The 14,264-nt window shown below is 43.7% G+C and overlaps 1 protein-coding gene across 1 annotated transcript in view; it reads left to right on the top strand.

The window, feature by feature from the left end:
* The first annotated feature begins 1,009 nt into the window (after positions 1 to 1,009).
* The window catches only part of LOC124149760, a 44,274-nt gene continuing 31,019 nt past the window's right edge, over positions 1,010 to 14,264 (top strand). The window contains exon 1 of the mRNA XM_046521535.2: positions 1,010 to 1,314. Coding sequence (XP_046377491.2) covers positions 1,224 to 1,314 — 91 coding nt within the window. The 5' untranslated portion in view covers positions 1,010 to 1,223. The remainder of the gene's footprint in view (positions 1,315 to 14,264) is intronic.

The following is a 14,264-nucleotide window of genomic DNA, read 5'->3' as shown; positions in this document are numbered from 1 at the left end:
CCAAGAGTGGGCGGGTATACACGTGCGCATGCAGCTATGATGTGTATTTTGCTTTGTTCGTTGTTTAACGCCGCACTTAACAATATTCCAGCTATATAATGGCGGTCTGTAAATAATCGAATTTTGAACAGACAATCCAGTGACTGACATCATGATCATCGATCCACGCAATTGGGAACGACGACATGCATCAACCAAGTTAGCGAGTCTGACAACCCGATCCCGTTAGTTGCCTTTTACGACAAGCATAGTCGCCTTTTACGGCAAGTAGGGTTGCTGAAGACCTATTCTACCCCGGTGGATCTTTACGGGTCTGCAGCTATGAAGAGAGGTTGAGCATGAGCGTTGTATACACGTGAACGTCTGTACGTCTGCCATCATGGTATACTATTGCGCGTTAACGTGTCCATCGTTTTGAAATAACAAACTGAAGCCACCGGCTTAAATATTACCCTCATCATGTCAAATTCAATAACCGTCATTAAAAGACCAGACAATCTTTTCCCATCACCTAAATGTAATGTTTCACGTTGTCAGATCAGCTTGTTCACATTGACTACATGTAGCTGACAGGGATCAGCTCGCAAACAACATATCAATAAAATGCTTGAGCGATAACTTGAAGGTCGCTTGCAAGAAACCACATGTAGTGTGATTATCAATGTATTTTACAGGCATCTACCTTCTCAGCATTCGCTCCATGTGTGTCCACAACTCCTCCAACATTGAACTAGATACAACATGTATTATAACACTAGGTACAGCAAAGGCGGGGTGGGGGGAGGGGTTGGGGCAAAAAGGCGGGGTTTTGGGTGTCAGAGCTGTACAGAGCTGCAGAATGTCGTGTCATAAAACCTATTCTATTTTGAAATCTGATGAGATTAGTATTGAGTGGACTTCGGTGGTCTGAGTACAAATACAGACCACGGCTTATGCACGAATCCAATCACTGCGTGGCCTGATATTTGTCTCACTGATCGACCAGTAGCATCAGTTTAATGCTGGTGACACTGTCATGGCGGCGGATGGAGGGAGACGATTCGACGTTCGGCTTGAGACGCGTTGTAAATCCCGCCTCGAGGAAGCGCGCGTGCAGGAGCGTTAATTTGAAGCAGTTTATCAGCTCCAGCAACAAGTTTGCATACGATTAGCGTCCGAGGGAGGGGTATATAAGAGCCACGGCGACAGGTGGCTCGCTCTTCGGCGACAGACAGGAAGTAGCGATGGTGGCTGGCACGAGGAATATGCACGTGCTGTGTGTCGTCTGCTATCACCTGGCCGTGCTTACCCAGAATGTGATGGCGTACCCGACAGGTAGGAAGTGCTTTGACTTATGCTTTCATTTAACATCAAAGCAAAGAAAAACAATTCACTTGTGCATGAAGGACCTGTTGAATGTTAAACATATATCTGAGGTAACTAAAATACAAAGTAGGTTTAAGGAAATGTTTATATATCGCCAACAGGTAAACAGTAATTATAAAACTGCGTTACATCTGCATACTTGTGTCTTCGAAATCGTTAATATAATTTTCGTTTGATATTAAAAACAATATATCTTGCATAAACTCATGAATGCCCCGCCGTGATATTGCTGGCATATTGCTAAAAGCGGCGTCAAACCAAGCTCACTCACTCCTGAATGAATGCATTCACGCACAAATAAAGACGCGTTCGTGCTCAGAAAACTGCATTTAAGCAGTTGTTTGTTTGTTATTTAACGCCGCACTCAGCAGTATTCCAGCTATATGACGTCTGTAATTATCGAGTCTGGACGAGACAATCCAGTGATTGACATCATGATCATCGATCCACGCAATTGGCATACGATGACATGCATCAACCAAGTCAGCGAGTCTGATCACCCGATACCGTTAGTCGCCTCTTACGACAAGCATAGTCGCCTTTTACGGCAAGCATGGGTTGCTGAAGACCTATTCTACCCCGGAATCTTCACGGGTCCATTTAAACTTTTGAGTAAACACACTGAAAAAAAATGTGATAATGAGGAATATTACAGATGCAAGAGAATAACCAGTCTAGATGATAAGCCGAAACATTACAATTTGGCGTAAAGGTCAAACTAGCTGTGAAAATTATATGAGTGGACCGCTGAAAATCAGTGATGACACCAGGTGTTCGCGAAAAGGGTGAGCATGCTCTGCCTAACTTGTAGCACCCGCTATTCACACAATCATAAAATACATTAAATAGTGGGAAGTTATGCCTGACGCCGCACAGTAGCACTCCCGCCGTGCGACGGCGGCCTCGGAACAAACCAGAAAATGAAGTGATCGATGAACCAGAAATCCAGTGACACCATAGTACATTTACTGAATTTGTTGAAACTAATACAAACGAGGGGAAGAGAATTTATGGATGTCAGCTTCTATATTATGAGGAACCCAATGTTTCGGAGTATATGCTTACTCCTTCACCTGATGAAGAAGTAAGCATATACTCTGTAACGTTGTGTTTCTCATGATAAAGAAGTTGACATCCATATGCATACATTCTCTTCCTTGTATATCACTTCTAAATGCCTTTCAAAGACTTCATACAAATGATATGCTAACTTTGAATTGATGAGCTGAACAAGATTCAAACAATATAGTTGTATTTGTTTCTTTCTAAAATGTTACAAACGGCTATATAAATACTCTGTCGGGGGCTTCGTTTCAGTATTTTCTCCATAGTACATAATGAAGTTAATGCATTGTCTCCAATGTAAATATCGCTGTCTAATGATGCATGTCTCCGATGGCAATATTGCTGCTCAGAGATGCAATGTCTCCGATGTTAATATTGCTGCACTTCGTTGCAGTGTCTCCGATGTTAATATTGCTGCACAGCGATGCAATGTCTCCAATATTAATATTGCTGCATTTCGATGCAATGTCTCCGATGTTAAATTGCTGCTCAGCGATGCAGTGTCTCCGATGTTAATATTGCTTCTCAGAGATGCAATGTCTCCGATGTTAATATTGCTGCACTTCGATGCTGTGTCTCCGATGTTAATATGCTGCACAGTGATGCAATGTCTCCGATGTTAATATTGCTGCTCAGAGATGCAATGTCTCCAATGTTAAATTGCTGCTCAGCGATGCAATGTCTCCAATGTTAGTATTGCTACACAGCGATGCAATGTCTCTGATGTTAATATTGCTGCACTTCGATGCCTTGTCTCCGATGTTAATATTGCTGCTCAGCGATGCAATGTCTCCAATGTTAATATTCCTGCACATTGATGGTGTGTCTCCGATGTTAATATTGCTGCACAGCGATGCAATGTCTCCGATGTTAATATTCCTGCACAGCGATGCAATGTCTCCGATGTTAAATTGCTGCTCAGTGATGCTGTGTCTCCGATGTTAATATTGCTGCACAGCGATGCAGTGTCTCCGATGTTAATATTGCTGCACAGCGATGCAATGTCTCCGATGTTAAATTGCTGCTCAGTGATGCTGTGTCTCCGATGTTAGTATTGCTGCACAGCGATGCAATGTCTCCGATGTTAATATTGCTGCACAGCGATGCAATGTCTCCGAAGTTAAATTGCTGCACTTCCATGCAATGTCTCCGATGTTAATATTGCTGCTCAGCGATGCAATGTCTCCGATGTTAAATTGCTGCTCAGCGATGCATTGTCTCCGATGTTAATACTGCTGCACAGCGATGCAATGTCTCCGATGTTAAAATTGCTGCTCAGCAATGCAATGTCTCCGATGTTAATATTGCTGCTCAGCGATGCAATGACTTCGATGTTAAATTGCTGCTCAGCGATGCAATGTCTCCGATGTTAATATTGCTGCACAACGATGCAATGTCTCCGATGTTAAAATTGCTGCTCAGCGATGCAATGTCTCCAATGTTAAATTGCTGTACAGCGATGCAATGTCTCCGATGTTAATATTGATGGACAACGATGCAATGTCTCCGATGTTAATATTGCTGCACAGCGATGCAATGTCTCCGATGTTAAAATTGCTGCTCAGCGATGCAATGTCTCCGATGTTAATATTTCTGTTCAGTGATTACACTACGTAGCTGTTGAAGATTTGAATAGACTGCTTCTTAAGTATCTATTTTATTATCTAAGAGGGCAAACATATCGGGGTTCATAAAAATCATATGTGCCCTTGGGTCATATCACGTCACGAGACAACAGTGTATTGTTTCCGTCATCCGGACGACATTGTTAACGTCATTCGAATCTTATTGTGGTCGGAATAACGTCACACTAGAAACAATGTCATAGCTGAAGATTGTTGACGTCATTCGAATCTTCTTGTTCATCGTGGTCGGAATGACGTCACACTTGAAACGACGTCATAGCTCAAGATTATTGACGTCATTCGACAAATTGTGGTTTCGCTGCTGTTGCGACTTGCTGTCCTTATAGGTAAACACTAAAATTCGTCTCTGTATGTAGACATCTTCTTCGGAAATAAATGGAACAGTATATTCGTGTTCATGTCATACGATGTTTACGACACGAGTGTCTAAAGTCTGGTAAACATAGTATGACATGAACACGAATACAATATCCTTCTCTTTATCATCCAAAACTGGTTCCCACAGGAGATATCGCTCTAAATCACTGCTTTTGTTTTCGCATATTTCAATTTAAGAATGATATTGGATGATAAATAAAATCTCCCCCTCGATTCTTTTGATATCAAATATATCAAGAATGTTTCGTAAGTGTAACATAAAGGTAATATGTAAGTCCGCTCACATTACCCGAACCCATCCAAGCGAGAGGAGAATAATATTAACGCACATATTAATCACTCCAAGATAGCGGCATAATCGATACGTTACAGGAAAGTCAACAATTCCTCAAGTATAAATCAATGCTGCACATTTGATTGTAGTGGACAATTATTGACTGTGTAGTTTCTACAAGAGCGGAATCACACTGACAGACAATCAATCACACCCCCAATAAACCTCGGGGTAATGACCGCTTGTTAACAGTAGGCTAATACATGTATATGAACTGTGGCGTATGTAGACGCTATGGCTATTATTGTCCGTGCTTGTTTAACAAAAGTATTGTTTGTATGGCCATGCGAGGACTTTTCAGCGAATGATATTGCTGATTCGTCATTAGTATTACGGATGTTATGTTCGCCTGATAGTTGATCTGAAAGGTGGGATATTTGTATTTGTGAGAGATATAAGTGATCCATTTCCTCCATGTAGGTATACGTTTTAAATCCTATTTCTTGGTAATACTTTAGATTGACTATTGACGAATGGCTTAATGTGTGTATCCCACGTACACTAACTCTGCAGTTCCGACAATATTCCACAAATAAACTGGGCGGCAAAAGAAAGAATAGGTCGAGTTCCATGATCGATAAAAAAAAACAAGGAGAGGTTTTGTTGTGAATTATACTATAATCTAGGGAGGGGTAACAAATGATTGACCAGCCACAGTTTGAATGAAATTGTTCAATCACAGGTAATTTAAGCTCAAGGTAAACAATGGTGGGGTAAGAAATTTCATTTTCAAAAGTTGTCTGAAATGTCACAAAAAAAATTGTCAGACACACTACAAGTTCATTGTCGACACAGTTCAATAGCGTGTATGACCTCCATCTGCCTCAATGCATGCTGTTATACGCCGCCTCATCGATGACGTCAGTCTTCTGATGACGTGGACTGGAATCCGTTGCCACTCGTCTCTCAGGGCCTGCTGCAATTCTTGTCTGTTGACGGGAGGCTGTGGCGTCAAGCTTGTCCCACAGATGTTCAATAGGATTCATATCGGGTGAGTGGACAGGCCAGGGGAAACTGTCAACGTTCTGCTGGTTTAGAAAGTTCCGAGTCAGTCTTGCAGTATGGGGCATGGCATTGTCGTGTTGAAACAATGTCCCCTGCTGTTGGTTTTGTAAGAACGGAAGCACATCTGGTTGCAACACTTGGTCTCTGTACTGCACAGCGTTCAGGTTTCCCTGTATAATCACCAAATCAGTCTTCTGATCTCCACAAATACCGCCCCACACCATGACACCTCCCCCGCCGAATGGATGGAACCCTCGAATACACGCCGGAGCCAAACGTTGCCCTCTGCGTCGATAAACTCGTTCTCTGCCGTCATTTCGAAACAATTTAAACCGACTTTCATCAGTAAACAGCACTCGACGCCAATTTCTCACTTGCCAGCGTCGAACCTGCCTCGCCCATCGCAGTCTCAGGCGTCGATGTTGAGCAGTCAGTACCATTCCTCGGAAAGGACGATATGCTCGGATTCCAGAAGCACGAAGTCGTCGTAGTAGTGTACGTTGGCTAATGGGATGTCCCAACGCTGTAGCTGCCGTCGCCGTCGCCGTTACGAATCTGTTTCGCAGGTGAATGAGCCGTATCTGACCGTCTTCCAGTGGTGATGTCACTCGGGGTCGTCGGGTTCTAGGCCTGTCCTGTGTCCTCCCTGTCTGCCTGTACAGTTGAATCAGCCTGGCTACTGTCAATGCTGTACAACCAAACCTTCTGGCAATTTGGACCTGTGTTGACACCATTTCGGCCATACCCATGGCTCTCTCTCTCTCTCTGCTTCTGTGACAGTCGTGTCATTTCTTTCTTGTGCTTTCATCACGTGTGGTTATACCCTGCAGACGAACGCATTTATACAGCTAACATGCACGTGCAGTTTATGCCATAGGCGGGAAACCTGTTTCACCATTTTTTTGTCACCGCACGAGCGCCGTCAAAGGTGGCGCGTTCGGGTGAGATGTTTTTTGGTACCTGTCCCTTTGCAGCCATATTCCCAATACCCACTTTCCACTAGTTATCGCTGTTGTTAGGAAAATTACAAATCGCCAACCTATACTTTCTTTTGCCTCTTAGTTTAGTCAAATTGGCGGTTACTTGAGCTCGGAGTCGGATTGGTAATAACAGGCACACATTTGTTTAATATCATTGATTAACTTGAAATGAGATGGGGACTGTATGTCCACCGAAGTAGACAGCTGAGATTCTCGAGGGTGCAACTTGAGCACATCTGTTAGATGATGTTGTGTATGTCTTTACTTGATGAGGGCATCGTGGAAGTATCTAATGTCACTTTTTTCTGTTTGGTCCATATGGCTCTGATATCTGTATTTACTATAAATGTATATCACGATATTCATTTGTCCATATGTGATATTAACCGATAGGATATGCCCGTTTTGATAAACATGTATACCGTTCTGTTATATACCCGTTTTGATACGTACCGTTCTGATATTCATCCGTTTTGATACGTACCGTTCTGATATACACCCGTTTTGATACGTACCGTTCTGATATACACCCGTTTTGATACGTACCGTTCTGATATACAACCGTTTTGATATATACCGTTCTGATATATACCCGTTTTGATATATGCCGTTCTGATATACACCCGTTTTAATACATACCGTTCTGATATACATCCGTTTTGATATATACCGTTCCGATATACACCCGTTTTGATATATACCGTTCTGATATATACCCGTTCTGATATATGCCCGTTTTGATAAACATGTATACCGTTCTGTTATATACCCGTTTTGATATATACCGTTGTGATATATATCAGTTCCCCACTTGCAATAGTGTTACTCCGGGAGCCCGAGGAGTTTTTGCCCCTGTCACCTGTAGCCCGTGTCTCATACTTTGAGTCACTGGTTTGTCTGGTCCAGACTGGGTATCGGTGACGTAGGTGGAATATTGGTGGCTGCAGAGACCATGGACTGACTCAGCCGCATCACTCCTTGCCAGGACTTGTAACGTTAGATGTTAGGCACTGCATGTCCGCCGCTCTCGTCACGCAGGGAACAGTTTTATATCATATCAATCAAACACGGATTTAGAAATTTGAGCCCACAGCCAATTTCTGATGAACAGTGTGTGTTTCTCTACCGCTCAGTCGACTCGTGTCAAGACCTGGCGGCGACACGCAGAGTGGTATCGACGCTCTCTGTGGGATGTAGTCACAGATGGTCACGTACGGACGGTGTGTGGTGGATTTTCCTGCGTGACGTCCATCTCGGTGTGTTGCAGTCACAGATGGTCACGTACGGACGGTGTGTGGATGGATTGTCTGCGTGACGTCCATCTCGGTGTGTTGCATTCACAGATGGTCACGTACGGACGGTGTGTGGATGGATTGTCTGCGTGTCGTCCATCTCGGTGTGTTGCGGTCACAGATGGTCACGTACGGACGGTGTGTGGGTGGATTGTCTGCGTGTCGTCCATCTCGGCGTGTTGCAGTCACAGATGGTCACGTACGGACGGTGTGTGGATGGATTGTCTGCGTGTCGTCCATCTCGGTGTGTTGCGGTCACAGATGGTCACGTACGGACGGTGTGTGGGGAGGGGATGGATTGTCTGCGCGTCGTCCATCTCGGCGTGTTGCGGTCACAGATGGTCACGTACGGACGGTGTGTGGGTGGATTGTCTGCGTGACGTCCATCTCGGTGTGTTGCGGTCACAGATGGTCACGTACGGACGGTGTGTGGGTGGATTGTCTGCGTGTCGTCCATCTCGGTGTGTTGCGGTCACAGATGGTCACGTACGGACGGTGTGTGGGGAGGGGATGGATTGTCTGCGTGTCGTCCATCTCGGCGTGTTGCGGTCACAGATGGTCACGTACGGACGGTGTGTGGGGAGGGGATGGATTGTCTGCGTGTCGTCCATCTCGGCGTGTTGCGGTCACAGATGGTCACGTACGGACGGTGTGTGGGTGGATTGTCTGCGTGTCGTCCATCTCGGCGTGTTGCGGTCACAGATGGTCACGTACGGACGGTGTGTGGTTGGATTGTCTGCGTGTCGTCCATCTTGGTGTGTTGCAGTCACAGATGGTCACGTGCGGACGGTGTGTGGGTGGATTGTCTGCGTGTCGTCCATCTCGGCGTGTTGCAGTCACAGATGGTCACGTACGGATGATGTGTGGGGAGGGGATGGATTGTCTGCGTGTCGTCCATCTCTGTGTGTTGCAGTCACAGATGGTCACGTACGGACGGTGTGTGGGTGGATTGTCTGCGTGTCGTCCATCTCGGTGTGTTGCAGTCACAGATGGTCACGTACGGACGGTGTGTGGGTGGATTGTCTGCGTGTCGTCCATCTCGGTGTGTTGCAGTCACAGATGGTCACGTACGGACGATGTGTGGGTGGATTGTCTGCGTGTCGTCCATCTCGGTGTGTTGCAGTCACAGATGGTCACGTACGGATGATGTGTTGGTGGATTGTCTGCGTGACGTCCATCTCGGTGTGTTGCAGTCACAGATGGTCACGTACGGACGGTGTGTGGGTGGATTGTCTGCGTGTCGTCCATCTCGGTGTGTTGCAGTCACAGATGGTCACGTACGGACGATGTGTGGGTGGATTGTCTGCGTGACGTCCATCTCGGTGTGTTGCAGTCACAGATGGTCACGTACGGACGATGTGTGTGGAGGAGGTGGACTGCATGCGCACCTTCTATCTGTCTGTGTAGCAGTCTGAGATGGTCACGTATGGACAACTTGTAGTGAAGAATATTGTCTTTGGTCCGATATAACTGCATTGAGAGCAGGATACAGTATCAACAATTGACAACAATGCCGCACTCCCCCGATTGAGTCGATAGACGTAGTGGCACGAAATACAATACTGTTACGATATATTACTTTTCAATACGGTTTGATCCCAAACTCAGTTAATTTTCTTATTTTATCAGACGTTAATATGTATCTCTATAACTCCCTACCACTTTCCTTAGCAACCATGTGATTCTTAGAACTGGTGGGCATCCGAGTATATTCAAGTCTCAATCGTGATTTCATGTGGATATTTCAATCCTACGAATACAATGTAAAAATATAGAAACTAGAGTGAGTGAGTAAGTCCATATTGTTTTACGCCGCTTTTAGCAATATGCCAGGAATATTACGGCAGGGAACACCAGAAATGGGCTTCACACATTGTACCCACGTCGGGAATCGAACCCGGGTCTTCGGCGTGACGAGCGAACACTTCAACCACTCGGCTACCCGACCACCCATATAGTAAATAGAACTGAAATGTACAGAAAGCATCCGACGGTTACGAGAGAACACAATAGTCAGTAAAACGGTCAGACAAAGGTAACAGGGAAACATTGGTTGTAAATTCCTCAGTAAATGACATCCCCTTTGGAATAAACTTATTCCAATAAATTTTGAAGGCCAAGTTAGGTTGAATGATTTTGCTGATAATACCGACACTTGCATAAAACATAACCCACCCCCAACCCAACCCACCTTTGAATATCGATACGAGGGTGCTAAATACAGGCATCTGGGCAGGTACAATAGCATAACATTGTTAGTATCTCATGTAAAGTCGTGATGTTACCCCATGAAGACCCTTGGTGTTACATATCACCTTTACTCGTGCTGTTGTACGTGACATGTGCCATTTCTTGTTGACCTTATCTGCATAAAAACTGCTGTACTTTTAAATTTGTCCTAGCAATTACTTTCAACTATTTCTGCTAAATGACGGGTAAACGTGAGTCAAGAAGTGTGAATTCTGTTTGAGACCAGCTTAGTGTCCGTATTTGTTACCGTTTAATGCTTGCGGAGAACCACTCCTACCAGGTCAGTTATCTTTTTTAAAAACAGCAAAGGATGTATAACTTAAATGTTTGTGGATCACCCGAATAATAGGTTCTGTTCCGTCTCGAAGTCATTCAATTGAGTGACATCTGCAGATTGAGAAACAAGATACACTGACTGGCAAGATAATTTAAACACTTGAGAATTGGATTTGACCAAAACGTGAAAACGTTATTGAAAACGTTACATCGCTAGAAACAGTCGCCAAAACACTGCAAACTTAGGTTCGAAACACAACAATGATACCCTTATGAAATAAATCAACTTCGAATCATCTTTATCTTGTTTCCTTCATTGTCATTTTTGGAAAGTGAGTCTATAACGGACATTCCGTTCCTCTAACACGGCCTGCCGTCATGTCCCGTGAAGATCCGGGTTAGAATAGGTCTTCAGCAACCAATGCATGTCGTAAGGGGCGACTAACGGGATCCGGTGGTCAGGCTCGCTGACTTGGTTGATGCATGTCATCGTATTCAAATTGCGTGGATCGATACTCATGATGTCAATCACTGGATTGTCTGGTCCAGACTTGATTATGTACAGACCTTCGTCACATAGTTGAAAAAAATGCTTAGTGCGGCGTTAACAACAAACAAATAAACAAACAACTTCTTGTAGGGACCGTCGGTGGTCACTTTGCTTCATATGAGCAGCCTATGCACATGTATTAAAAGCTGGGATAACGTTAATAAGTTTACAAGACTGGAACTCAGAACGTGTTAAGCATAATCCTCAGGACTCTTTGACACTCCGTAGAATAGTATATCCTTAGTTTCTGTCATAGGTGTCCTTCAAGAGATAGATTAGTTAGGCTTTTGATTCTGATAATCATGTACTGTGATACGATGTTCCATGGCGTTCAGTTGGCAATTTTACATTTATTACATCTGATTTGAGAGATTCAAAGATTGTGATAGTGGTGATGATGTCTTAAGTCGCTTTTCAGAATAAAACACTATTTCTGCAACTGAGAGCGTATGTCAGGATCCTATGGTTGATTTAGTAATTGAAATGTGGGTTTCGTGGAAGCGTCGAAAAAGTTATATATCAGTACAAATGTTGTATGGCATTGTAATCTGGCAATGTTTCTGTTAAGTGAAGTTTTTGATATGCACTTAGAAGTTGGGAGGACATGAATACATGACACTTTTCTACATTTATATATAGTACTCCATGCGCTTAGTGGGCATTCACCTGATGAAGGAGCCAGAAGTAGCTCTGAAACGTCGTAACAAGAATAAAAGAAGTTGCTATCCGTAAAATATTGTCAATCTATTCATGTTTCTGTTAAAATTCTGTAGAAGTACATAACGCCTATCAAGGTTGAAGTATTTGTTTCCCAAAGCCATACTTTCATGGTTGTATGGTTCGTGACAAATGGTTTTGAAAATCATGATAAGGGACGAGTGTGTGTTTTTTGTATCTGCTCTGGAAAAAGTCACAATTCCCGCGAAAAAGCTGCTGCACAAATCTGACATGAAGCCTCGTTACTACAATATAAAACGTCAGATCGAGAGAATACCACGGCTGTTCCAACCCAGCCTCGACCTTCGTGAGATATATGTCTTCAACTGTCCGACTGATGGCATCAACGTGTGTTGGCACAGGACGCGTCTGTCTGTGTTGTTGTGAACAGGAGTCACTTGGCTCTATGACGAAACTCCGTCACCAAGGCACAATCAGGGAGTCTTTAAACCGGAAATTGTTCTGAAGAATAACATACGCATTATCCTGTGTATCCAGATGACAGGGGTTGTCGTGAGCAATTGTATTGAGATTGGACATCGGCTTGTGCATTCTGATGACAGTACGCCGTCAACGGGGGCTGTCGAGGGCAATTGTAGTCAGATAGGACATCAGCTTGTGTATTTTCAAGAATGATTAACAAAAAAACAAACAAAATGAACACAAACACACGAATGGAAAGACACTTTGACATTTTCAATATTCTTAATGTAAAATTTAATGAACATTTTGTTGTGTTTAATCATAAAGTAATCAGAAATACGATACAGAACACGGTGAATAAATAATGAACTCTCGACCAGGGAATTAATACACATTCACATAGATGACACTCGATTCGGGAAACAACACACGTATGTCACGCATATCAACAAACATTCCCGATAGTTATTGATGCTATGTGAAAACAGGTCATATTAATCTCCCTCTGTCCTATGAGCAGGTAGACGCTTCTCTTTGTTCGGAGTATCGATATGTTATTTATCCCCACCGGATATTGATATATCACTTCTAGTAAAGATGGTTGAGTTTACATAAGTTCACGTGGAGGTCATGGAAATCGCCCGATGCAGTGTCGCCATGATCACATCAGGCATCGTGACCAAGAACAGTCAACATCGTACACGGCGTCTTGGAGGAGCTGTCACTCAAACGCACCGTTAATCAGTCGTTAATGGAGACTTAAGGTACAATACCTGTTCATATCTTGGCATTGAGAAGAGCCAGATGTATTGAATATGTGTAATTTAAAAGATAATTGACCATTCGCATGACAAGATGACGTTGGTGTAATTATTTTGCGATGTTTTGTAAATGGTTCAAAACTTGTTTACGCATACAGTGGAGGTCAGGAATGGGTTATAGATGTAGGGTGGTGTGGATGTTGTCGTGATGGGAAAGTTGGTTGGTTGGTTTTAGGAGTAGGGCGTATAGGCGGAACTGGGTCAGGGATTGATATAACACCCCAGGCAGTGTTATTGGTATAGGTTTGTCAACAGTTCGTCGGTTGTGTCACAACCTGTCAGCTTGATGTTGGAGGGAGGCCTTAGATGCTCCCCACATGGTGCTGACAAACCAAGGATGATAAGCCACGTGAATCTTGGATTCGAACCCAGTACCTGTACTGAATACATGTGAAGATCCGACTTAGAATAAGTCCTCGGCATGCCGTAATATGGTGGTCAGGCTCGCTGACTTGGTTGATGCATGTCATCGAGTCCAAATTGCTTTGATTGATGCTTATGATGTCAATCACTGGATTGTCTGGTCCAGGCTGGATTATTTACAGACCGCAGTCATGTAGCTGGAATATTGCTGGGTGCGGAGTTATACAACACACAAACAAAACAAACAACAGCACTGATGTAGCTGCACCCGTGGTACAGCCTATAGGTAAACCATCACAATAATCGTGTGTAAATTACCATTGTGTGAAGTATCGGCTTACTTCCACGCCTGCTGATATTGTATCACGCTAAAGTCTGTCTGAGCAAAACACTTAAATGCCAGCCGACACGTTCCCATTAGGTGGCCAGTTAAACACTTCCCAACACCCTGTAGCCAGTTCTTCACACAATAGTGAGTGGGAGAGTTTATCAAGATCACACCTGCACGTTATACGAAATATCAATACATTATACAACACATGCCTTTTACAGTGTGTCTAATAGACAATGTACACTTGTGGGAAATTGATCGGTTTAAGATAATGAAGATATAATATGTTTAAGGATATGGGAAGTTCGTTTAAAACAATGTAATTAGTGTCAGATATTAGGTTTTAGCAGGATCACGAGTGGTACATGTGGTTTTATGCGTCCTGTGAATGGTTTAAAACCTAACGAGGGACGCCTAAAACCGCGTGTACCCCTCGTGATCCTGCTACAAAGAATTTATCTTACTGGC

The sequence above is a fragment of the Haliotis rufescens genome, unplaced genomic scaffold (assembly GCF_023055435.1).
Source record: "Haliotis rufescens isolate VD_foot unplaced genomic scaffold, xgHalRufe1.0.p SCAF_6, whole genome shotgun sequence".
In the NCBI taxonomy this organism is placed as follows: domain Eukaryota; kingdom Metazoa; phylum Mollusca; class Gastropoda; order Lepetellida; family Haliotidae; genus Haliotis; species Haliotis rufescens.
The sequence above is the reverse complement of the archived record's forward strand: the minus strand, read 5'-3'. Positions and strand labels throughout refer to the sequence as shown.